A 27,756-nucleotide genomic window follows, 5' to 3' on the forward strand; every position below is an offset into this window, starting at 1 on the left:
GTTAACAATACTGCTCACTGTTAGGATGAGGCAAAAAGAAGCAGAAAACTGTCTGTCTGAATAAAAATTGTTTATGTAGCAGGATGGAGGATGTTGGAGTAAAGAACCCCAGAGATGCAGACAGTTTGTGCGACAGAAGCAGTACTGGGCTGAACCTTAAGTAAAGAAGGAAGTAGACCACGCTTTGCACCACACAAAGAGTGTGAGTTGGAGTCAGGCATTAAACCTTAGGTCTGGTATTTCTTGTATCTAAAATACAGCATCTGAACTACATTTTCTATCTGATTCCTCTCAGATCAAAAAATGCTAAGAATCTATATGTAAACTCTAAATTCCTCTAAGGTGCTGTAGAACAGACAGTAAACAGTGAGGTTGTAAGTCTAGGATATTGAAAACTCATAAGGAAATCATACTAAGGCAAAAAACACATCTGTACAGAGTATTAAGCTATATAGTTGTCTAATACGTGACATTCAAAAAGAAATTATGGACAAAAATTACTTTTTAAAGGTAGAACCCAAACCATTATTAGCTAATGGTTTAAAATACAACATGGTCTAAAATACTAGTCTAAAAATAAAGCTAGGCGCTCCTAATAAGAGAGACAATCTTCCATTCCACTACTAGAAAGTTACACAGGCAAATTCAGTTTTTCACTGTTGTCAATTTCATTTCTGATTTTCAAATAAGGAAAAAATGTAAGTAGTGAATATAATCTTAAATATTTTGGTTTGGAAAATTAAGTAGAAAACAGAGAGCTATAATAAATTTGGTTTTATGTGATTAATACATTGCATAGTCAATATGTATGTAGTTTATGCTGCTCACTAGTTTGGTATTATGTTCACGTCAAAACCACCACATGTAAAATATCATACATACAAACCTACACACATAAATACGTACATGTCTGATCTACTGCTCAAGTCTTAAAGGTGCTTGTTCAGTGTATACCCTGAACCTTCCAATTCTTAATCCAATTCTTTTAATGCTTAGCAATTAATAAATTTTAAATAGTGGTGTTTTCTCCCATAGATCACTAACTCATATTTATTTATAACACTACGCTCTTCATTTTATCTTTTTTATTTCATATTTCCACTTCTGAAAAGGATCTACTTTCTTCTCATCTCTTCTTCTCTTTCTTCTCCAATTTTTTTCTGTCATCTCATTAAATCCCCTTATCTGAGCAGAATTAGTGATAGGTTTAGGAAAAATAAATCAATAAATAATTTGAAGTACAAGCTGGCATGATAAAGAAACTGTGCTACCAATCTTTGAGTGCTTTTATGTATTCAGACACCTATCCTCAAAAACTAGCATTCAGGGCAAATAAAGACACACAGTTCATTTTTATACTTAATAAAGTTACAGAATTCTTCACTGAAAATATACATTATTTCAGCCACAATGTGAGTTACATTTACTATTGAAGATTATGTGAGGATCTATTAAATTACTATTTATAACATTTGCATCTAAGTGAAAATGCCTTTTGATTTCTGTTTAACCAAATACTTAGTTTATATTTGGAAAAGAAACATAATTATGTGTTTAAACACATTTTAAATATGTGTTTAAAGATTTTTCTTTAAACACATATTTAAAATGAAGTCATTTGGCCAACTGCAGTGGTTCATGACTGTAATCCCAGCACTTTGGGAGGCCAAGATGGGTGGATCGCTTGAACCCAGGAGTTCATGATAAGTCTGGACAACATAGGGAGACCCCATCCCTACAAAAATTAGCCCCGGGGTGGTGGTGCATGCCTGTAGCCCCAGCTAGTTGGGAGGATGAGGTAGGAAGATTGCTTGAGCCTGGGAGGTCTGGGTTACAGTGAACTGTGATCACGCCACTGCACTATAGCCTGGGGAACAGGGCAAGTCTCAAATAAATAAATAAATACATAAATAAAAGTCATTTTTAAATTTTCACTTTCTCGTAACTTTTTTCACATTTTTAATAATAAACAAACAATTCCTAGAAAAATTTTAGGATCACAGCAAAACTGAGCAGAAAGTACAGAGAGTTCCCATGCACCCCTTTGTAGACTCCGCCACCCCATAACACAAGTTTCCTTACTACTAACATTCAGCACCAGATGGCACATGTTAAAACTGATGAACCTACACTGACAAATCATTATCACCCAAAGTTCACAGTTGACATTAGGGTTCATTCTTGATGTTCTCCATCATACAGGTTTTGACAAATGTGTAATGATATGTATCCACCATTACAGTATGGGCAAGAATAGTTTCACTGCTCTAAAAAGTCCTTTGTGCTCTGTCTATTCTTCCCTCCCCCTCCCCAGTTCCTGGCAACAACTAATTTTTTAATGTTTCCATAGTTTTGCCTTCCCACAATGTCATATAGTTGGATCCATAAAGTATGTAGCCTTTTCAGACTGGCTTCTTTCAGTTAGTAATATGCATTTAGGTTGGCTTCGTGTCTTTTCATGACTTGATAGCTCATTTCTATATCTTTCCTCCATTTTTTATTGTGGTAAAACATACATACAATAAGGTCTAACTTCTTAACCATTTTTAAGTGTACAATTCAAAGGTATTAAACACATTCACAATGCGTAACCAGGAGTGTGAGGTTGCAGTGAACTATGACCGTGCCACTGCACTCCAGCCTGGGTGATAAAGAGAGACCCTGTCTTGGCAGGTGGAGGAGAGGGAGGGAAGGAGGGAGTGCCGGAGGAAGGGAGGAATGGTGGAAGGGAGGAAGAAAAGAAGGAAGGAAAAATACTATCAACAGTACGGAAAGAATGGGAGAAAATATTTGTAAACCACATATCTGATAAGGGATTAATATCCCAACTATAGGGAGAATTCCTAAAACTCAACGACAGTGAAACATGATTTACCTGATTTTAAAAAGGGCAAAAGACTTGAATATACAATGTCCTTAAGTTTTGTCCATGTTGTAGCGTATGTCAGATTTTCCGTCTGATTTAAAGTTGAATAATATTCCATCATGCTTAAATGCCACATTTCCTTATGCAGGTGTCTGTGGATTGTCACCTGGATTGCTTCCATGTTTTAGCTATTGCAAAAAGTGCTTCTATGAACATAGATGTAAAACTATCTCTTCCACACCTTACTTTCCATTTTGGGGGGTTTATATGAAGAATGGGATACTAGATCCAACAGTAATTCTATTTTTTCTTTGTTTTTTGAAAAACTACCATACTGTTTTCCATAGCAACAATTCCATTTTACATTCCAACAAACAGGGCACAACTGTTTGGATTACTCTACATCCTCACCAACACACGTTATTTTCTATTATTTTATAATAGCCATTCTAATTGGTGTGAGATGGTATCTTACTGTTCTTTTGATTTGCATTTCCCTAAGGATTAGTAACGTTGAACAACTTTTCATGTGCTGATTGGCCATTTCCCAACTTTTTTGGTGAAATATCTATTCAAGAATCTTGTCCATTTTTGAATCAGGTAAATCATGTTTCTTTGTCATTGTTGAGTTTTAGGAGTTCTCCCTATATTTGGGTTATTAATCCCATTTCAGATATGTGATTTACAAATATTTCCTTCATTCCATGGGTTGCTGTCCATTTTACTGTTGATAGTATTTTTCCTTTCTTCTTTTTTTCCACGGACAGGTTTCTTTCTGGAGTGTAGTGGCACGATCATAGTTCACTGCAACCTCAAACTCCTAGGCTCACGTGATCCTGCTGCCTTGGACTCCCAAGTAGCTAGACCTATAGGCATGCACCATCGTGCCTGGCTATTTTGTTGTTGTTATTGAAACAGAGGCTCCCCAGGCTGCACAAGTTGGTCTGGAACTCTTGGCCTCAAGTGATCATCCTGCCTCAGCCTCCCAAAGTGCTCGGATCACAGATGTGAGCCACCATGATTGGCCAGTGTTTTTCTCTAGATAAACAAAATTTTTAATTTTCATGAAGTCCAATTTGTATGTTTTTTCTTTTGATGCCTCTGACTTTAGTATCATATCCCAGAAATTGTTGTTGAAGCTTTTGCCCTCTGTTTTCTTCTAAAAGTTTTATAGATATTGGTCTTACATTTAGGGTCTTTGATCCATTTTTTTTTTTTTATGGTGTTAGGTAAGAGTCCAATTTCATTCTTTTGCATGTGGATATTTTGTTTTCCCAGCACCATATGCTAAGAAGACTGGCCTTTCTGCATTGAATGGTATTGCCACTCTTGTCAGATGATATTTGGCTATATATGTAAGGGGATAGGGCTAACATCTCTATTCTATTCCATTGGTCTATATAACTGTCTTTAAGCTGGTATGACATTGTTTTGAGTACTGTAGTATCGCAACAAATTTAGAAATCAGGAAATGTGAGTCCTTTAGTTTTGTTATTCATTGTCTCTTGAGTTTCTGTATCAATTTTAGGATGGCTTTTAAAAAATTCTGCATTTGCCCATTTCATCTAGGTTACCTAGTTGGTGTGCAACTGTTCCAACTACTGTCTTACAATGTTTTTAATTTCTTTATAATCTGTAGAGATGCTCCAACTTTTATTTGTGATTTTCATAATTTGAATCTTCTCTCTTTTTCTTAGTCTATGTAGCTAGAGGTTTGAAAATTCTGTTGATCTTTTTCTCTATTGTCTTTCTATCATCTATTTCATTTATCTCTGCCTTGATATGACTACCTTCATTCCAGTTTTGAGTTTACTTTATTCTTTTGTTAGTTCCTTATGTTGTAAAAATAGGATACTAATTTGAGATCTTATAAAATAGGTTATCAATTTGAGACCTTATAAATTTGAGATCTTATAAATGCTTTCATGAAAGCATTTATAGCTACAAATTTGCCCCTTGACATTGCTTCCACTGCATCCCATAAGTTTTGGTATGCTGTGTTTTTGTTTTCACTCATCTCTAAGAATTTTCTAACTTTCCCCTGTGACTTCTTCATTCATGCATTGGTTGTTTGAGAGCTTGTTAATTTCCACAAATTTTTTGAATTTTTCAATTTCCCTTCTGTTATTGATTTCTAAATTTATCCCACTGTGTTCTGAGAAGACATATTATATGAAAACTTCTTAAAAATCTATTGAGGCTTAATATTTAGCCAAACATATTATCTATCCTGGAAAACGTCCCATGTGTACTTGAGAAGAATGTGTATGCAGTTACCCAGTAGAGTGTTCTGTATATGTCTGTTAGATCTAGTGGGATTATATGTTGTTTGAGTCCTCAGTTTCCTTACTTACCTTCTGTCTGATGTATTCATTATTGAGAATGGGGTACTGAATTACCCAACTATTATTGTAGAACTATCTATCCCTTCAATTCAGTTAGTTTTTGCTTCATATATTTTGATTTTTTAGGTGCATAAATGATTATAATTGTTATATATTGCTGCATTGAATCTTTATTAATATGTAGTATCTTTCTTTGACTTTTCTGATTATAAATCAGTTTTGTCTAATATTAATATAAGCATGCCTCCTTTCTTTTTGCTACTCTGTACATGGAAAATTCTTTTCCATTCTTTTATTTCAATCTATTTGTGTCTCTGGATCTCAAGTGAATCAACTGTATACAGCATATAGATGGGTCACTGTTTTAAATAAATTCTGCCAATCGCTGTGTTTTGCTTGGAGAGCTTAATCCAGTTACATTTAAAGTAATTATTGATAAAGAAGTACTTACTTCTGTCATTTTGCTATTCATTTCCAATACGCTTCACAGTTTTTTTTGTCCTCAGTTCCTGCAATACTTTCGTCTTTTATGTTTAGTCAATTTTTGCAGTGAGACTTTGAATTCTTTTCTCATTTTGTTTCTGTATATATCCTATAATCATTTTCTTTGTGGTTACCATGGGAATTAAACTTAATATCCTAAAGTTACAAGACTCTAATTTAATTTTACTCCAAATTAACTTTACAAACAAAACCCAAACTCCTTTAAAACTGCAATCCCACAACTTTAAGTTGATGATGCAAAAAATTACATCTTTATATATTGTGTGGCCCAAAACACTAATTAATTATTTTAAATACATTAGTTTCTTAAACTGAGAGAAAACAAAATGTGGAATCACCAACCAAAGTTACCATAATGCTACATGTACACTAAGAAGTTTTTAAATATTTTACTCTCTTAAATGATGATGAAAACAAACATTAGCATTCCAAACCATTGTTTCCAAAAACTAGCACTTATAATTGTCCAAGCATTTACCTTTATTGAGATCTTTATTTTTTCATATGGCTTTGAGTTACTGTCTAGTGTCATTTCACTTCACCCTGCAGAACTTCCTTGAACATTTCTTCCAAAGCAGATTTAAAGACAATGAACTCCCTAGTTTTTTTTTTTTTTAAATTGGGAAATGTATTAATTTCTCCCTCATTTTTGAAGGACAGTTTTGCAGGATAAAAGATACCTGGTTGACATTTTTTTTTCTTTTAGCACTTTGGATATATTGGCCAATTTCCTTCCAGTCTCCAAAGTTTTGTATCAGAAATCTGCTGTTTATACTATTGAGGATCTCTGTATGTATGTGTTAATCACTTCTTCCTTACTGATTTCAAGATTCTGTTTATCAAGACTTGATTATGATGTGTCTTCATGTGGGTTTATTTCAGTTCAAATTCTTGGAGTTTTCTGAAACTCCTGAAAATTTACATTCATGTTTTTCATCAAATTTGAGGAGTTTTTTGCCATTATTTCTTCAAATATTCTTTCTTCTCTCCCATCTCTGTCTCTTCTCCTTCTGGTAATCCCACATGAGGTTATACTGGTGGGCTTCATGGTCTCCCTTATGTCCCTTTGGTTTTGCTTACTTCTCTTAAATCTGTTTCTGTTTCTCAGATTCACTATTTTCTATTGTCTTATCGGCATATTTGCTAATACTTTCTTCTTAAATATGTCTTTGAGTTTCTCTATTTTACTTTTTTTGAGATCTACAATTATTTTCCTGGCTTTCTAGCTCTTTATTATGATTTGCATTTTGTTTTATTATTATTTGCATTATTTGCAAATTGTTTTCTTGACTTTCTCCATATCTTCCTTTAGTTTCTAAGCATCCCAAGACAGTTGTTTTAAAGTCTTTATCTAGTAGCTATTTAATCAGGTCTTTTTCACAAAGTTTCTGTTATTTATTTTCTTTCTGCTGAAAGAGCCATAATTTTCTTTTTAGGCCTTGTGACTTTTTGTTGAACATTGGACACTTGAATCTAATAATACGGTAACTCTGGAAATCAGATTCTCCTCCTTCCTCAGGATTTGCTGTTTTTGTTTTTATTTATTGTTTTTGTTTTCGGTTGTTGTGGGTTATCTCTGTGCCAAGGAGCATCCTCAGGTATAAAATAAGGATGTCTCAGGATTATTTTGAGCCTGTGTCTTTCTCTGGGCACACACAGTAACTTCCTAATTTTCTTTGTATATGCAGTTGCTTTTGAATTGCATAGGCTTTAATGGCTGGCTCCCAAAAGAGTAAAAAGAAAAAAAAAGTAAAGGATTCAGTCCTTTAAGTCCCCCTGAAATTACTTCTGCTGGAGGGGTAGGAGCTTGTTACAATGGAGGTAGGTGCAATAACAATGGCTGCCTGCCTCTTTGTTTGCACTTCTGTGATCAAAAGCAGTAGATTCCTGATATATAAAGGACAGAGTGTTTTTTTTCTCCATCCTGGCTCATGTAAGCTGCTTGCAAGATACTTCTGGGATACATGCTCAGTTGCCTGCCCTGGCGCTTGGGGTGAGAGATAAGTAGCTGCCACTTTGCTTAGAATTAAAACTTACTAAAACTAACTTCAGTTTATCATCCAAGCCTTCCCCTGGAAAACTGCAAGCCTTCATAGATTCCAGTATTACAAAATAATTACATCAGATTGACAGTGAAATGGTTGTCTAGGCGGGGCGAGAGATTTCTAGTGCCTTTCATGGCTTAATTGCTCATTACTTTTTAGTGCAAAATAATATTTATTTACCTAGATGTAGCACAGTTTATTTATCCACAAGTCTACTGAAGAACATACTTGTCACTTCCATGTTTTAGCAATAATGCTTAAAGCTGCTATAAACATCCATGTGCAGGTTTTTGTGTGAATACAGCTTTTTAATTCATTTAGATAAATACCAAGGAACATAATTGCTGGATCATATACTAAGAATATGTTTAGCTTTGTAGGAACCCATCAAACTGTCTTCCATAGGGTCTTGTCATTTTTGTATTCCTAACAGAAATGAGAGTTCCTGTTGCTCCATATCCTTGCCAGCATCTGGTGTTTGGATATTAGCCATTCTGATAAATGTGTAGTGATATCTAATTGATTTAATTTGCTATTCCCTAAAGAAAAATGATGTTGAACAGCTTTTCATATGCTCACTGGTCATGTGTATATATATACTTTAGTGAGTTATCAGTTCAGCTCTTTTTCCCATTTTAAAACCAGATTGTTCAATCTTCTAGTTATTGAGTTATATGAATTCTTTGTATATTTTGGATAACAGATCTTTATCAGATGTGTCTTTTGCAAATATTTTCTCCCATTCTGTGGCTTGCCTTCTTATTCTGTTGATATTGTTAAAATTGAGGATTTTCATTTTAATGAAGTCCAGCTTATCAATGATTTCTTTCATAGAACATACCCTTTGTGTTGAATCTAAAAAGTGCTGGCCAAACCCACAGGCATCCAGGTTTTCTCTTATGTTATCTTCTAAAAGTTTTGAAGTTTTGCATTTTATATGTAGCCCTATGCTCCATTTTGGGTTAATTTTTGTAAAATATATAAGGCCTGTGTCTATATTCTTTTTTTAACATTGTATATCCAGTTATTCCAGCCTCATTTGTTGAAAAGACTATCTTTGCTTCACTGTATTGTCTTTGCTCCTTTATCAAATATCTGTTGAGTATATTTATATATTTATGTAGGTCTGTTTCTGAGTTCTCTATTCTGTTCCACTGATCTATTTGTCCATCCTTTTGCAGATACCATGCTGTCTTTTTTACTGGAGTTATATAGTAGGTCTTTAGGTTGGGTAGTGTTAGTTCTCCAACTTTGTTCTCCTTCAATCTGCTCCTGCACGTTTTCTACTTTTACCATTAAAGTTATTAGCAAGTTAATTGTAGTTTTAAAATTCTTTGTCTGATAATATCAACATTTCTGTCATATCTGACTCTGGTTCTGATGCTTTATCTGTCTCTTAAAACTGTAGATTTTTTGCCTTTTTTTATCTTGTGAATTTCTGTGAGGTGCACATGAGGAACTGTACAAAAGAAAGTGCTGTAAACAGGCCTCTAATAATGCAGTGGTAAGATGTGGGGGCAGAGTGAGCATTCTACAATCCTATGATTAGGTCTCAGTCATGTCCCCATGACCAGTGCCTCTCAGTCCCCCCAGACCTGCTTAGGTGGAACAGGATGGCTGGAGGCGGCTGATGTTGGGTATTTCTTTCTCCCAAGTAGGTTAGGCTGTTATAATACCCCAGAATGTTACACTGTGGTTAAATAAGTTCTCCTGAGGGCAGGTCTTAAGAAAAGAATGGCACAATCCTAAAATTCATATAGAACCAAACAAGAGACCAAATAGTCAATGCAATCCAAAGCCAAAGGAATAAAGCTGGAGGCACTGCATTAGATGACTTCAAATTATTTTACAAGACTACGGTAACCAAAACAGCATGGTACTCATATAAAAAAACAGACATATAGATCAATGGAAGAGAATGGAGATCCTAGAAATAAGGCCACATACATACAGTGAACTGATCTTCAACAAAGTCAACAAGAACACAGAGTGGGGAAAGGACACCCTTTTCAATAAATGGTGATGCAAAAATTAGACATCCATATAGAGGAGACTAAAACTAGAACCTTATCTCTCACCATGTACAAAAAAAATCAAGATGTATTAAACACTTAAATGTAAGACCAGAAACTATAAAAATACTAGAAGAAAACCTTGGGGAAACTCTTATAAACATTGGTCTGGGCAAGAATGTATGACTATCACCTCAAAAGCATAGACAACAAAAACAAAAATAGACAAATGGGACTTAATTAAACTAAAGAGCTTCTGCACAATGAAAAAAATAATCAACAGAACACACAACCTGCAGAATGGGAGAAATATCTGCAAACTATTCATTCAACAGTAAATAATATCCAGAATATACAAAGAAACCAAACAACTCAACAACAACAAAAATACAAAAATTTCCATTTAAAAGTGGGCAAAGCAATGGCATGAGTAGACATTTTTCAAAAGAAGACATACAAATGGCCAAGAGGTATATGAAAAAATGCTCAACATCACTGATCATTAGAGAAATGCAAATTAAAACCACAATGAGATATAATCTTCCACCGGACAAAATGTCTATTATTTAAAAGACAGAAAAAATAGATTTCATTGAAGATGTGGGGAAGAGAGAATTCACACACTACTGGTGGGAATGTAAATGAATATAACTTCTATGGAAACCATTATGGAGATTTCACAAATAACTAAAATTGGAGCTATTATGTGATCCAGTAATCCCAGTACTGTGTATCTACCTATAGGAAAAAATCCTTATAGCAAAAACATCCCTGCACTCATCTCATATGTTTATTACAGCACTATTTGCAATAGCAAAGCCATGGAATCAACTAAGTGTTTATCAACAGATGATTGGATAGCAAAAATGTAGTATATATACACAGTGGAATCTATTGAGCCATTGAAATCACGTATTTTGCAGCAACATGAATGGTTCTGGAGGTCATTATCTTGAGCGAAACAAGCCACACACAGAGAGTCACATATCACATGTTGTCACTCATAAGTGGCTAGTAAGAGAATGTGTACACATGGGCATAAAAGTGGAATGTTAGACAAGAGAGACTCCAAAGGGTGAGGGATTGGGAGCGGGTGGATGATGAGACACTACTGAATGGCACAATGTACATTATGCAGGTGGTGGATACCCTAAAAGCCCTGATTTGATCACTGTCAATCTATACATGTAACAAAATTTTACTTGTACTCCATAATTTTACACAAATTATTTTAAAAGTTGGTTAACAATGAAAAACAGAACTCGCTATTGTAATTTAAGTGGTTTCTTTTCCCCTCCCCCTGCTGGAAGCAAGAGGATATTCTTCTTTTCACTGTGAGCACTAAGTTAGAGCTCTTGGAGGTAAAACTCACAAATGGTCCCCCGCCACTCCCATTACTGAGTTCCCCTGAAGTTTTTAACTCTCAGACTTGGCCATACTGTGCTTCCATCAACTCATCAGTAACAGATTAGATTTTCATACTCTGGCAGTGATTCCCAGGTTGGTTTCTGCTAATTGATTTCTGCTTTGGTAATATGTGATTCTCTGTAACTGCATGTCTATCTCTATAATTTTGAGGGCAGTGTTTTCCCTTGTGCCCTTACTTCTCGAGTGGAGTTGTTGATTCTTCAATGTGTTTAACCTTTTTACTGGTTAAAATGGAGTAGCAACTTCTAAGCTGCTTACATACTGAACTAGAAACTAGCAGTTTCTCTGCTAACTTATTTATTAAAAACAAAAATAAACTTCTAAAGTTATGCCAATATATTTTGACTTTTACTAAGAGTATATCTTGATTTATTATTTTTTAGTTTCCAAAATTAGATAATGCAAGCATTTCTATGTTGACATAAAATTTGGTGTCCTTTGTTCTTACATAGCTTTTAGAGGTCTTACAATCCAACAATTTAAATCCTTTTAAAATTCAGAGTCGAAAAACTTGCTAAACCAGTTATTAAAATAAATAGGGCAAAATGACATAGCTATTTCAAAACAATATGATTCTGAATAAAATGTTAAAAGTATAGCATATATCACCAAATATATAAGTATCATTGCATTTAAAATCTGAATTATGTATTCAAGCAAATCCTAATATTTGAACTTCTACTTTTTTTTTGAAAGGACTAAAAAAGATACGTAATATTTATGCAGCCTTCATTAAAGTATATCTACAGTTGCCAAGGCGATGAAAAAAAAATGTCCAGGACATTTTATTGTCTTTGTAGTCAGCATGAATTGTTACTCAATCATGATTCTGCATTACTAAGGACAGAAAATGGTCCAGTGAAGATCCATTTCAAAATATATGTTTTTATTTTAAATATAAATCCTACAAAATATGTCACATGTAAAGGTAAATAAATATATTTAATTATGACAGGTCATATATTTTGGAAAAATGTTTTACAAAGCCTTTATTATCCTTATTTTAGAATGTTTCATTAATATGTGAACCACTTAAGAATTTTCATGTCTATTTTGAAGATTTTTTTTTTTGGAGGTTTCAGTGGGACGGAAGAATTACAAGGAATCAGGTGTTCAGAGGATGTATTGAGTAGAGGTGAGGAACTAAGATATTGAAAAGTAAAAAAAGGAGAGAAGGAGAGGAGAAAAGAGGAAGAAAAAGAGGGAGAGAGAACAGGAACGAGTTCTTGGATTCAAGAGAGATCCAACATGGCTGATCACTGACAGCTCAGGATTGTAGCTCCCAGTGAAAGCTCAGAGAACCAAAGGACACCACACTTTCAGATGAATTTTCATCGCTCACGGACCAGCAGATTTCTAGTGGAGGAGCCCCACGGGTCACCAGCACGACTCTCGTGGCCGGCACAGCGGTTCTGCCGGCACCTTGGCACGGCAGCTCTTCATTCAGAGTAAACGGGACTGGTTCCCTTACTGACTAATGTTTGGAGCTCTGGGAAGGCAGAGCTACTTGTTGCAGACTCAAGAAGGAAGCCAGACCAGAGATTCCTGGACAGAAGAGCACCATCAGTCTTATCGCTGCTATTTTGGCCGGCGCAGTGGGTTGCTTGAATCCCAGCACTGGGAATCAATAAATCCTGAGCTGTTAGTGATCAGCCATCTTGGATCTCTCTTGAATACAATCACAAGAACGAGAACTTAGTGAAATATGCACAAGTTTAAATAGCAGAATGGATCAAGCAGAAGAAAGGATATCAGAGATCAAAGACCAACTTAATGAAATAAAACGACAAGACAAGAATAGAGAAAAAAGGATGAAAAGGAATGAGCAAAGTCTCCAAGAAATATGGGACTATGTGAAAAGACCCAATCTACGTTTGATTGGTGGACCTGAATGTGATGGAGAGAATGAATCCAAGCTGGAAAATACTTTTCAGGATATTATCCAGGAAAATTTTCCCAATCTAGCAAAGCAGGGCACTATTCAACCCCAGGTAATGCAGAGAACACCATAAAGATATTCCTCAAGAAGAGCAACCCCAAGGCACATAATTGTTAGATTCACCAGGAGCGAAACAAAGGAGAAAATACTAAGGGCAGCCAGAGAGAAAGGCCAGGTCACCCATAAAGGGAAGCCTATTAGACTTACAGCAGATCTCTCAGCGGAAACCCTACAAGCCAGAAGAGAGTGGGGGCCAATATTCAACATACTTAAAGAACAGAACTTTCAGCCTAGAATCTCATATCCTGCCAAACTAAGCTTCACAATTGAAGGAAAAATAAAATCTTTTATGAACAAGCAAGTACTCAGAGATTTTATTACCACCAGGCCTGCTTTACAAGAACTTCTGAAAGAAGCATTATACATAGACAGGAACAACCAGTATGAGCCTTTCTAAAAATATACCAAAAAGTAAAGAGCATCAACATAAAGAAGAATTTACATCAACGAATGGATAAAATAGCCAGTTAACAACAAATGGCAGTAACCCTAAATTTAAATCAACTAAATCCCCAAATCAAAAGATACAGCCAAAACCTACGGTATATCCAAAGATACACAAAGACTCAAAACAAAGCATTGGAGAAAAAATTTACCAACTAAATGGAGAGGAAAAATAAATAAACAAAAAGCAGGAGTTGCAATTCTCACATTTGATAAAATAGATTTCAAAGCAACAAAGATACAGTGGCAAAAGGATCAACGCAACAATAAGAGATCTTAATACCCAGATACATAAGACCCATAACGAGATTTGGACTCAACGAGACAGAAAATTAATAAGGACATCCAGGACTTCAACTCAGATCCAGAACAAGTATACTCAATAAATATTTATAGAGTTTTCCATTTTAAATACACAAAATATTGATTGGCCAATATTAATACCCATTTTTAGAATGAAGCAATATTTTGAAGATTTGTTCCTTCAGAAAATACAATTTTTTTGGGCTCAGAAACAACATACACACTTTGCCAACAAAGTACTAAACACTGCAGCTCACTGAATAATGCAGATTTATAATGGTTTCAGGAAGAAACCCTGAACATTGTGTCACCCCACACAGAATTGACAGCATCAGTAGCCTGGCAAATACAGTCCTTGCAATGATATTATTTTTATCTGTTTAACCAAAATTCTATTTTTGGTTTCAATCTCATACCATATGAAACACACACAGGCACACAAAATAATCATACAAAATTTACTCTTAGATTCAATAGGGAATAGATGGTGAAGATGCTTTTTGAAAAGTGAGTAAAAACGTGATAAAAATACATCTACATCAGTTTAGCACAGGTAATAAAGCTCACTTTTGAATATGTAAGATGATGATATAAAATAATCATAACAAAATTTAATATATAGGTAAGACAGTTATCTGCCAAAAACAAAATTGTGAAACTAAATTAAAATGAAGTTCAACTATATGTGTTGGTATAAACATAGTCCTGTGCCATAAATGCGAACTATGTCAAAATACAAATGCCAACTTAGTGCTCTAAAGATCAAATTCACACTTGTATGTGATTTTTCAAACATTACATTTCTAATTTACAATTTTTAACTCAAAAACACAACTTATCTCTTCTTGTGAACATTTTTAAAAACTTTAAAAATCTGTTATGCTGAATGCTGATCATATATACTATATATGCATATACAAATAGCATGAAAAATAATAACCTGAATTTTTTTCAATTCTGTATTTCCCCATTCACAACACAAACCAAGCACAGGTCCTGGGCTGAACTGTATATGGGGTAGGTTTATTCCACCTCCTCTTTCTATACAATCAGTGTAAGAACAGTCTGTGGAAAGCACCAGGAGACCATAAGCTGGATTTTTGAAAGAAATTAAGGTTAATAGTCATGTGCCAATTTTTTTCTTTTAGAATAGGATCTTTCATTCTCATCTACATATGTACAAGAGCTGGTCAATACTTAAGACAGAAGAAGCGCAAACTCACAATAATATTATTTTAGGGTCAATCTATTTCTATATTTTAACAATAGCTACACTTTTAATATGTTTCAAAACCAGCCATTCATTTATAAAGGCCCATAGTGGTATAAAAGGCAAGAAGGGAAAGATTTTGAATTCTCATAATCTGCATGAGCTTCTCCAAAGTCATTTTAAAGGAAATACATTTCAATAAAAAGTATTTTTCTTAAAATCTGTTCCCGTTCCTACATATAACACAAATAAGGATACTGGCATTCTGGCATTGCGTGTGTGTGTGTGTGTGTGTGTGTGTGTGTTAGTGTGTGTGTTTGTAAGTGGGGCTTGGAGTATTACTATTAAATTCTTAAGCTGGAATATTTCCATCATTTATACCTGAAGTTGAAATTCAGGATGGAACTCTCAACTCCGTTTTTGAAGAATGCTTTAGGATTTACAATATGAATATTACTCTCCAGAGTTAGATATTTGCTGGCTCCAGAGAATTTTGCCAGCTTTTTTTACAACTTACAAAAAAAGTATCTGAAGAAAAAGGCCAAAAGGCTTTACACCGTTGGGAATTTATAATGAAAAATAAGCACAATACTGAGAAAATATCTGTAATTAATGTGCTTAGGATGGGAAGCTCAAGAAAAAGAAAGAAAAATAAAGTACTGTATATCTTTGGCAGAATATGCCCTTGAACAACACTGGTGAAAAATCTAGTAAAACTGCACATCATCTGGCTTTTTTGTTCCACTAATTAATAAAATAAAAATATACAAATTATCTTTATTTAAGTAATCAAGAAATTTAAAAAGTGAAAACAATCAAAGATAAATCATATATTATTCTAAACCAAATCCACTTGACAAGGTACATTTTAAATAGTAATTTTTTCTACTACTGTAATAATAGGTTAGAATACTATTTTCAGGAAACTATGCAAATGTTGCCACACTAACAATGCAGTTTATTTTCAAACATAATTAACTGCCTAAAAAATTATCAGATGCAACATGGCACTCTTCTTCATAATTGTTTTCATTTCCTTTAAAAATATTTTTATAATAAACAGTACCAATATACATTTATTTTCTGTTTCATTAAATGATTTTCTTTATGAGAAAGACTTGCTTGAAATTATTGCTATTTTCATACATTAATCTCATTATATAAAATGTTATTATATATTTAAAGGCTAAGATAATTTGAAAACATTATTGGCCAGGTGTGGTGGCTCACACCTGTAATTCCAGCATTTTGGGAAGCTGAGGTGGGCGAATCACAAGGTCAGGAGTTCGAGACCAGTCTGACCAACATGGTAAAACCCTGTCTCTACTAAAATTATAAAAAATTAGGTGGGCATAGTGGTGGGAGCCTGTAATCCCAGCTACTTGGGAGGCTGAGGCAGGAGAATCACTTGAACCTGGGAGGCAGAGGTTGCAGTGAGCTGAGATCACTCCACTGCACTCCAGACCGGGTGCCAGAGTGAGGCTCTGTCTCAAAAAACACACAAACAAACAACAACAACAACAACAACAAAACACCTCTATTAAGGACTCATCTGAAATTAGGCTAGGTAAAATGCCCTTTCTTCAACATATCATTATATACTCATTATATTCTTACTTCTGCTTTAAAACTAGAAAATAAGTGTCTTATTCACTCTCAGAATTTGGCAATGTGCAAATGTCCACAGTACAAATGACATAGAAATATAACTATATGAGAAGCAAGGCAGAAAAAACATTGCAGGAAATTGTAATTACAAATAAATATATCTTACTCTTTGTAGTCCTTCATACCAATCATCTTGGTCAAACCAATTTGAAATGTAAGTCATCCAAGCCATAGAGTGTTTCTACTTTATCAAGGCAATTGGAAACTCAGCATCAGAATAGTCAGCACCTAAAGTAACAACAATGTGTTTCAACCAAACAAGATTTACCAAAATCTCCTTTGTGAAATGATACTCAGTACAAAAGACTAGAACTGCAGAAATATTGTAGCTGAAACATTTTTAAGTATTTACAAGTAATAGCATCTGTTAAAAGAACGAAATAAAAGTCCATATTCAAATAAGAAAAAAATCAATAATAATGTTGTTGGATACTACCAGAGAATGCTATATCAAATATTTTATTAACCTTTCTGTTTACATTCTTAAAAAACAATCTTAGATTTAACTTTGGTAAGAAATAGACCAAGTCAGAAATAAGGAATCCATAAAAATCACAAAATACACTGCAGAGGATGAGACTTATTTTCAACCTCAGGAACTGGAAGTAAAGCTAGAGATAGAAAGCTTCTAAGTTAAAAGGCATACAATGACAAAGCCAATCCTATAATATTTCTGTTTGCTTCCAGCCCCATACTTGAGAGTTAAATCATTTTACATTTAAGTTAATTGCTATCCACCTAACTGCCTGAAAAAGTTTAAAGACATCATTTAATACAGTGCTAATATGTTCAACAGAGTCGAAACCACATGAATGTAATTTAATTTTAGTTTTACTCGTTTTTAGAAGAGATTATTTACTAGCTATGATGAGTAAGATATTTCTTGCTACACTGGAGAATATTTGGACTTCAAAATACTCTCTATAAAGTTTAGATGTTTAACCCAACATATGAAAGGTTGTAAGTGGTCTTTTCTTCCACAAAGACAAAATAAAGGAAGGAAGGACAAAGGGATGAAGGATGGACAGAAGGAAGTGAGGAAAGAAAGAAGGAAGAGAAGAGAAAATGAGTGAAATGATGAAAATAGAATTAAGCAACAAAAGGAAAGAAGGAAAGAGGGGAGTGGAGGGGGGAAGAGAGAATTACGGTTTTTGTAATTTGAATGTTTCATTCTTCAATATCCAAAAAGTGAGACAGCTTTTGTCCTGGCATAGAAAGATACACTTGTATGAAATATAATTATCACGGCAGCTAGTTGAGAACAGCTTTATCTCCACTGTGATTCCTTACTCTCTAGAAGTATGTTCAATAATATCTGAGTGAAGCCTCAAGTCAAAATGCTTGGGAATAGGTTCTTGCATGTGCAAGAAGCTCCAGGATTGGCAAAATCTCTTGCTTAACTTGTTTACATTTCAGTGACTTCCTTGAATCTGTTACCTTGGCTATTCTACCTTGCCCTTTTAGTTTCCACAAAGCCCCTTGTTTCTGCTGATCTGCTCAGATTTTTAATCGCCTGCCCTATCCTGTTCTCTGGATTTGTCCCCTCTCCATTGTTGTCTCTTTTGTCTACTGCTTATCATATTTTGATTTGCAGTTCTTTATCTAAGTCCTGCCATCAGCTTTTTTACTCTACTTTGAACTTGTATCTAGTACTGGCCCGACAACACTGCCAACCTCATCTCTGCTTAGTTATTCCAGTGTGTCTCCCATAATACAACCTACAGGCCAGACCAAGCTCCTAAACTCCATTTGTAGCTACCTGCTGATCTAGATCTCTCAGCCCTTTACCTGATAAACCTAATGCATCTCTTTCAAGTAAGGTTTCCCTTTCTACCACCCCAAATATTCTTTCTCTTTCATTCTCCATTTCAATGAGTGTCATTATACTCAAGATAGTAACCTGCGATGAAAATATCAAGTTATCTTTGATTCTTCCATCAACCTTTCTCCTCCTACTACTACATTTGATCACCAAGTCTTATTGAATTACTCTGAGAAAAGCCTCTTCAGAAGGCCCTTATCCTCATCACTAATGCAACTGCTTTTTTTTTTTTTTTGAGACAGAGTTTCGCTTTTGTTACCCAGGCTGGAGTGCAGTGGCGTGATCTCGACTCACCGCAACCTCCGCCTCCTGGGTTCAAGCAATTCTTCTGCCTCAGCCTCCTGAGTAGCTGGGATTACAGGCATGAGCCACCATGCTCAGCTAATTTTTTGCATTTTTAGTAGAGACGGGGTTTCACCATGTTGACCAGGATGGTCTTGATCTCTTGACCTCGTGATCCACCCACCTTGGCCTCCCAAAGTGCTGGGATTACAGGCGTGAGCCACCGCGCCCGGCCATGCCATTGCTTTTAATGAAACCCTTCATTGTGTCTCGTACAAACCAATGCAATAATTAACTTACTATTCTCTGCTTTCAATATAATTCCCAAATACATGTTGCCCTTCTATGCTTTCAAGACTTTTTGCCTTGAAGCTTTTAAATGTTTTGCCCAGGCTGCCCCTTTCACCTTTTCCTAGGTGGTAAGTACCTGCAAGTTTTTCAAGACTGAAATTAGATATCTCTTTTAAAGACTTTCTCAAATCCTCCAAATCTCTTGTCTGTGCTCCTTCATATCTATATTTGTAGGTATTAGATAGTGATTATTTTTGTAGATATAAGTTGTGAGTTCCCCAAAGGACCAAGCCTGAATCATCTTTGTATAGAAGATACAAAATGTGTGTTGAGTGAACTGACATATGTAGTGCTATGAAAGTTTGTCACCTAGTGGCAGTTCACATGAACTGAAGGCACATTACTGAAACTTGAAAAGATTTAAGGAAATGTATCTAGATCTAAGTGAAATGGGATTACTATCCAATTCCTTGTAGGGAGGTAGCTAAACAAAATCACTTAAGAAATTGTTTTGGTGTTTTTTAAGAGTAAAATAAAACTTGAATTAGTAAAAGTACTTTGTAATCATGTCACCACCAAGTGTGTCTTTATTATACTATATTACAAATCTAGTGTGAATAAAATACCTTATTTATAGAGCATATAATAGTTATTTCTTGCGTCCTGATGCTTTTCCATGAGCACTATTTATTATATTTGCAAGGAATAATAAAAGCAGAATATTTCACACTGTGTAATCTCAGATTAAATGTTATCTTGTATAAAAAATATTTTTTTGTTGTACTCCAGGTATTTTGATTATATGAGAGTAGATGGGATCTGGTTCATTTTGTATAAGAATGGCAAATAGGTTTTAACTCTCACCCCTTCCTGGGGTGCAGAGTTGAAACCTTTAGCTGACCTCAAAGGGGAAGCATGTCATGATCATTCAGCCATAACTGAGATAAAAAAGAAGAAACTTTTGAGGAAATTTATTACATATCTTCACATCTCTGTATCTATGTCCATGGGTCTAATTACATGGATATTTCATTTAAATCACCCATTTGACTTACTTTAGTCAGAAAATTCTTACTACTTATTAAAATTAGTGATGAAGGAAATGACAAAAATCAAATATTATATATTGCTATATAAAATAAAATAAGTAATGAAGTAGTTTTCACCATCAGAAAACTTATTGCAGGCATTGAACAGCCAAGCACACAAATAGTTTGTGGTCTGGGTATTGGACCTGATTTTTTTATACCCTCTCTGCATTAACGTCTTTGCCATGCTCATCCCAGGCATCCTTTGTATCCCTGCCTGTTGTCTTTAAATTTCCTATATAATTTGCTGTGCCCAGTGATATGTGGGCAGAAGTCATGGTTTTCCAGTTCCAAGCCCTGAATGGATGGCTCATTTCCAGTCACAACCTTATGCTTCTAACATCAACATGGGAAGAACACTCCATAGCTACCCCACTGATCAAGAAGCATAAGAGACACATGCAACAGAGCGCCCCCAGACAAATCACAGACCTCCAGTGAGAAGCAGTCACTCAGGACAGCAAAAGTTAAGTCAGTAAAACAGCAGTACAATCAGAGTCCTCCCTCTGCCTTGGCAGCAGATTGGTTCCAGGGCCCCACAGACATCAAAATCCTCTGATGCTCAAATTGGTTACATAAAAAGGCATAGTATTTGCAAATAACCTATGAGCATCCTCCCATATACTTAAAATCATCTCTAGATTACTTCTAATACCTAATACAGTGTAAATTCTACGTAAATAGTTGTTTTGTTATTTTTGTTTAAATTTTTAATTTTTATGAGTACATGGTAGGTGCATATATTTATGGGGTCTGTGTGATGCTTTGATTCAGGCATACAATGTATAATAACTGTATCAGGGTAGTTGGGATAGCCATCACCTCAAGCATTTGTCATTTTACTGTTTTAGTTATTCTGAAATATAAAATAAGTTATTGTTAACTGTAATCACCCTGTTGTGCTGTCAAATACTAGGTCTTATTCATTCTATCTAACTATGCTTTTAACCCATTAACCATTCCCACTTTCTCCCTCCTTCCTTGCTATCCTTCTCAGTCTGTCTCTGGTAACCAACATTCTACTTTCTAACTCCATGAGCTCGATTGTTTTAATTGTTAGCTCCTGCAAATAAATGAGAACATGTGACACTTGTCTTTCTGTGCCTGTCTTTTTCCATTTAACATGATGTCCTCTAGTTCCATCCATGTTGTTGCAAATGACAGGATGTTTCTTTTTTATGGCTGAATAGTATTCCATTGTGTACATGTACCACATTTTCTTTATTTATTGATCTGTTGACAAACACTTAGGTTACTTCCAAATCTTGGCTATGGTGAGTAGTGCTGCAATAATAAACAGGAGTGCAGATATCTCTTCAATAGACGAACCTCCTTTATTTTGTGTACATACTTAGGGATTGCTGGATCATATGGTAGTTCATTTTTTTTCTTTTTTACAAAGTCATTATTTATTTATCTATTTATTTATTTTTTGAGATAGAGTCTCGCTCTGTCACCCAAGCTGGAGTACAGTGGTGCAATCATGGTTCACTGCAACCTCTACCTCCTGGGTTCAAGTGATTCTCATACATCAACCACTCGAGTAGTTGGGATTATAGGAGTGTGCCACCATGCTCAACTAATTTTTCTATTTTTTAATAGAGACATGGTTTCTCCATGTTGTCCCTGCTGGTCTTGAACTCCTGGCCTCAAGTCATTAACCTGCCTTGGCATGCCAAAGCACTGGGATTCCAGGCATGAGCCACCACCGAGCCCTGATAGTTCTATTTTTAGTTTGTTGAGGAAACTCTATACTGCTCTCCAGAGTGGTTGTACTAATTTACATTACTATCAACAGTGTACAATAATTTCCCTTTCTCCACATCCTCACCATTATTTGTTATTGTCTGTTTTTTGGGTATAAGCCATTTTAACTGGGGTGAGGTGATACTGCTTTGTGGTTTTGATTTGCATTTCTCTGATTAATGACAATGAGAACTATTCATATACCTATTGGCCATTTTATGTCTTCTTTTGAGAAATGTCTACTCAGGTCTTTTGTCTATAGGATTACTATAATTTTTATTGACTTGCTCGAGCTCCTTATAAATTCTGATTATTAATCCTTGTCATATGGGTAGCTTGCAAATATTTTCTCCCATTCTGTGGGTTGTGTTTTCACTTTGTCGATTGTTTTCTTTGCTGTGTAGAAGCTTTTTAACTTGATGTGATCCCATTTGCCTATTTTTATTTTGGTTGCCTGTGCTTTTGAGGTATTTCTAGAGGAATTTTTACCCAGATCAATGTCCTGGAGAATATCTCCAATATTTCTTTTTAGTAGTTTCACAGTTTCAGGTCTTAGATTTAAGTCTAATCCATTTTGGTTTGATTTTTGTCTCTGGAGAAAGATGGGAGTCCAGTTTCAATATTGTGTATATGAACATCCAATTTTCCCAAAACTATTTGTTGAAGATCTGTCCTTTTCACAAGATATGTTCTGGGCATCTTTGTCAAAAACGAGTTCACTGTATATGTACGGGTTTATTTCTGGGTTCTTTATGCTATTCCATTGATCTATTTGTCCGTTTTTATGCCAGTACCATGCTGTTTTGGTTACTGTATCTCTGCAGTATGATTTAAAGTCAGGGAATGATGCCTTTGCTTTATTTTTTTCACTAGATGGCTTTTGGCTATTCTGGGTCTTTTGTGGTTCCCATATAATTTTCAGGATTATGTTTTCTACTTCTGTGAAGAATACCATTAGTATTTTGATTGGTAATACACTGAATGTATAGATTGTTTTCAGTAGCATAGACATTTTAATAATATTGAATCTTCCAATCCATGAACATGGAAGATCCTTCAAGTTTGTGGCCTCTTCAGATTCATTAATGTTTTATAGTTTTCATTATAGAACTCATTTACTTCCTTGGTTAAGTTTATTCCCAAGTATTTTATTTTATTTGTAGCTATTATAAATGGGATTATATTCTTGATTTCTTTTCTTTTTTTATTTTTTGAGACACCATTTCACTCTATCGCCCAGACTGAAGTGCAGTGGCACAATCTTGGCTCACTGCAACCTCTGCCTCCTGCGTTCAAGAGATTCTCGTGCCTCAACCTCCCAAGTAGCTGGAACCACAGGTATGCACCACCACACTTGGCTAATTTTTGTATTTTTAGTAGAGACAGCATTTTGTCATGTTGGCCAGTCCAACATGATGAAATGAACTCCTGACCTCTAGTGATCCACCCATCTCAGCCTCCCAAAGTGCTGGGATTACAGGCAAGAGCCACTGTGCCCAGCCTTGATTTCTTTATCAGATTGTTCATTGTTGGCATATAGAAATGCTGCTTATTTTTGTATATTGATTTTGCATTCTGCAACTTATTGAATTTATCGGTTTTAATTTTTTTTTGGTGGAGTCTTTAGGTGTTTCTAAATATAAGGTCATATCTCTGCAAACAAGGATAATTTGATTTCTTTTGTTCCAACTTGGATGCCCTTTAGCTCTTTCTCCTGTCTGATTGATTAGCCAGAATTTCCAAAACTATGTTGAATAACAATGGTGAAAGTGGGCATCCTTGTCTTGTTCCAAATCTTGAGTAAAGGCTTTCAGTTTTTTCCCATTCAATATGTATATGACTTTTATTGTGTTGTGGCATGTTCTTTCTACACCCAGTCTTTTTTTAAGGTTTTTATCATGAAGGAATGCTGAATTTTCCAAATGCTTTTTCAGCATCAATTGTAATGAGCATGTGGTTTTTGTCCTTCATCCAGTTGACATGATGTATAACTTGATTTGTGTATGTTGAACCATCCTTAGATCCCTGGGAAAAATCCCACTTGATCATGATTAATGATCTTTTTTTAATATGCTGTTGAAGTCAGTTTGCTAATATTTTGCTGAATATTTTTGCATTAATATTCATCAGAAATTCTGGCCTTCAATTTTCTTTTTCTGTTGTTATGTCTTTTTCTGGTTTTGGTATTAGGGTAATACTGGCCACACAGAATGGATTTGGAAGTATTCTCTCCTCCTCCATTTTATAGAAAAATTTGAGTAAATTTGGTTTAGTTCTTCATTAAATGTTTGGTAAAATTCAGCAGTAAAGCCATTGTATCCTGGGTTTTCCTCTGATGGGAGAAGTTTTATTACCAGTTTGATCTCATTGCTTGGTATTGGTCTGTTACAGTTTTGGATTTCTTCATGGTTCAATCTTTGTAGGCTGTATGTGTCTAGAAATTTATCTATTTCTTTTAGGTTTTCGAATTTATTGGCATATAATTGCTAACAGTAGTCTTTAATGACCCTTTGAATCTCTGTAGTCAGTTGTAATGTCTTTTTTTCATCTCTGAACTGATTTATTTAGGTCTTTTTTATTAGTCTGGCTTAAGGTTTGCCACTTTTATCTTTTCTGAAAACCAACTTTTCACTTCATTGACCTTTAGTATTTGTTTCAATATCATTTATTTCTGCTCTGATATTTATTATTTCTTCTACTAATTCTGGGTTAGGTTTGCTTTTGCTTTTATAGTTCTTTAAGATGCATCATTAGCTTGTTTATTTCAAGTTTCTCTACTTTTTGGATGTAGGTACTTATTGCCGTAAAGGTTTCTCTCACTACCGCTTTTGCTATATCCCATAGGTTTGGGTATGTTGTGTTTCTGTTTTCATTTCTCTCAAAACATTTTCAATGTATTTAATTTATCCATTGACCCACTGGTTATTCAGGAGCATACTGTTTAATTTCCATGTGTTTGTATAGTTTCCAAAATTATTCTTGTTACTAATTTCTAGTTTTATTCTATTGTGGCCAGAGAAGATATTTCATATGATTTCAACTTGTATGAATTTTTTGACATTTTGTGGCCGAACGTATAGTCTGCCCTTATAAATGATGCATGTGTTGGGGAGAAAAACATGCATTCTGCAGCCATTGGATAAAATGTTCTGTAAATATCTGTTAGAAAATATATAGGAAGATAACATTAAATTATCAGCATTTAATAAAATAATGACCAGGAAGACAAAAATACAGAAATTTGGAGTTATGCTTGTTTCCACTTATATATAAAGTGGAACACATTCACTTCCAGGAGCAATGGAGAAGGAGTAAAAGCAAACCTCATTTTCCTCTGAGGAGGGATAGAAAACCCTCCTTTCTGACCCTAGGAACCAGGCAAAGATCACCAGTTCCAGCAAAAGGGAAGAAGCAAAAGCTACCATCCCCTAGGGAGCAGGCTGGGAAAAATCTTAGTTCCCAGTCCTGTCCAAAAAGGCATAGATCTGCCACTGTTTGAGGAAATGCAGAAAAACCTCTTACTCAACATTCATATATACAATACTCAACACTCATACATACATCACTCAACACTCATATATAAAACAATCCACAGTCACACACAAAGCAGAGACTGGCTGCCACAGAAGGGGGTTTACGGATAGAAGAAAGACCCACGGATCTTCCTTAAGAACAGACCCTCAAAAACTGGGATCAAAATTTTAGTATAATACTACATTAGGGTATTATAAAAAATTAGCATGAACTATGATGATCAAAAGTCAAACATAAAAGAATACAGATTGCATAATTCCATTTATAGTAAGTTAAAATAAACAAAATTAATTTTATATTATTAGAAGTTATGAGGGAATTTTTTTGGAGGGAAAATGGAAATTATAACTAAAAGGAGCCATGAGGAAGGTTTCCAGGGAGTTTACAATGTTTATTTTATGCTAATTACGCTAATTAGTACATTTTGGTGCTATAAAACACAAGATTACAATTTCTGCTTTCAGGCATATAATTTAAATAAAAAGAAACTACATCCTAAAAATCCACAGCAGTGCTTTCTAATACTGAAAAAATTAAAAGGGGAGAAATACAGAAATTAACATATCCACATAAAGATACAGTGTAATTAGATTATATTTTCTAACTTCACTTGAGCAATTTCATTTCTTCTTTTTTACTCTTCCATTAGAGTTTTCTGCCCACCAATCCCAACTATCAATATTTCAGCACACATCAGCTTAAATCTATCTCTGGGATATAGTACTAATTCTTCTCTAATCTGCAAGTATTGTTAGAAGCAATGTCAGGGAGGAGAAGATGAGGAAGGGAGACACAAAAAATAAATAATCCCCATAATGGGACAGGAATAAAAACAGAAGTCTTTTTAAATAAACTGAAGATGGATTAGAGCAAGGATATGTGTTTGGGAGCCAGAGAAGTACCAAAAGCAAATGTAATGACTTTGCCGTAATCATCTCAGCCTGTTCATGTCACATCTATAGCGGGTCCTCTAAGTCCTTCATTCTTCCTATTACCACAGAAAATGTGGACTTGAGCAGATCTCCACTATCTTGTTTGGAAGGCCTGCAGAAATCTGCATAGAAGAATATTTCTCATTCAGTGTTTCATACTTTAATCAGACATTCCATGCTCACCTTTTAACAACAAGAAAAAACAGTGCAGCTGACAACATTCTCCAATTATTAGTGATTCTAGTTTGAATTCTTTTTTAAAGAGATAGGGTCTCACTATGTTGCCCAGGCTGGCCCCAAACTTTTGGGCTCAAGCAGTCCTCCCACTTCAGCCATTTAAATAGCTGGGATTAAGAGCATGCATTACAGTACCCACAGTACCCTCCTGGCTGAGTTTGAAGTTTTTAGATGACAAAGTATATAATATGCTTCTCTTTAGCTTAAGTCATATGCTATTTTTAATGTGCAGTAACAAATACAATAAAATAAAATAGTTGAAAAATGAAGTATTTTCACCAGATAATTGGAATATATAAAAATAAAGGCCAGGCATGGTGGCTTATACCTGTAATCCCAGTACTTTGGGAGGCCAAGAAGGGCAGATCACTTGAGGCCAAGAGTTTGAGACCAGCTTGGTCAACATGGTGAAACTCTGTCTCCACTAAAAATTAAAAAATTAGCTGGGCATGGTAGTGCACACCTATAGTCCCAGCTACTCAGGAGGCTGAGGCACGAGAATTGCTTAAACCCAGAAGGCAGAGGTTGCAGTGAGGCAAGATCATGCCACTATGTCCAACCTGGATGACACAGATTCTGTTTCAAAAAAAAATTAATTAATTAATTTAAGTAAAAATAAAATGAATACTATAAAACTGAAAAACACAGTAGCTGAAATTTATATCTCAATGGATGAGTTAATTAGTTTCCTGGATACCCCAAATTCACTATTAATGCAGTGGAACATAAATAAATGTTATATGCCAAAATCAATGCATAAAGAAAAAGAGAAATAGAACAAAGCATAAGAGACAGATATGGTATGCTGAAAAGTTAAACATGTATGTAAGAGTAGTATAAGAATGAGAAGAAAGGAATAATATAGTGGAACCAATATTCAGAGAGATAAAAAATGATAAATTTCTGAAACTGATTTAACAACTAAGATTTCCAAAGCTCACCAACCTCCAAGCAGGATAAGTTAAAGTGATTCCTTTACACTAGTCATTCACATCACACT

At 34.9% G+C, this 27,756-nt stretch overlaps 1 protein-coding gene and 1 non-coding gene across 8 annotated transcripts in view; both read right to left on the reverse strand.

Annotated features, from left to right (window-relative positions):
• The window catches only part of WDR17 (WD repeat domain 17), a 125,482-nt gene that overhangs the window by 73,401 nt on the left and 24,325 nt on the right, over window positions 1-27,756 (reverse strand). For 3 of the 7 annotated variants that reach the window (XM_017970133.4, XM_008992434.5, XM_008992433.5), the window contains exon 2: window positions 16,931-17,052. The exons of the other annotated variants lie outside the window; for them this stretch is intronic. In XM_017970133.4, the coding sequence (XP_017825622.3) occupies window positions 16,931-16,996 (66 nt within the window). In that variant the 5' untranslated portion in view covers window positions 16,997-17,052. The remainder of the gene's footprint in view (window positions 1-16,930; window positions 17,053-27,756) is intronic. 7 annotated transcript variants of the gene reach the window in all.
• LOC118152602 (small nucleolar RNA SNORA51) lies at window positions 14,904-15,033 on the reverse strand. The gene has a single exon (XR_004741345.2). It is a non-coding gene; the product is annotated as a small nucleolar RNA SNORA51 (small nucleolar RNA).

Source organism: Callithrix jacchus, chromosome 3 (genome assembly GCF_049354715.1).
Source record: "Callithrix jacchus isolate 240 chromosome 3, calJac240_pri, whole genome shotgun sequence".
Lineage (NCBI taxonomy): Eukaryota > Metazoa > Chordata > Mammalia > Primates > Cebidae > Callithrix > Callithrix jacchus.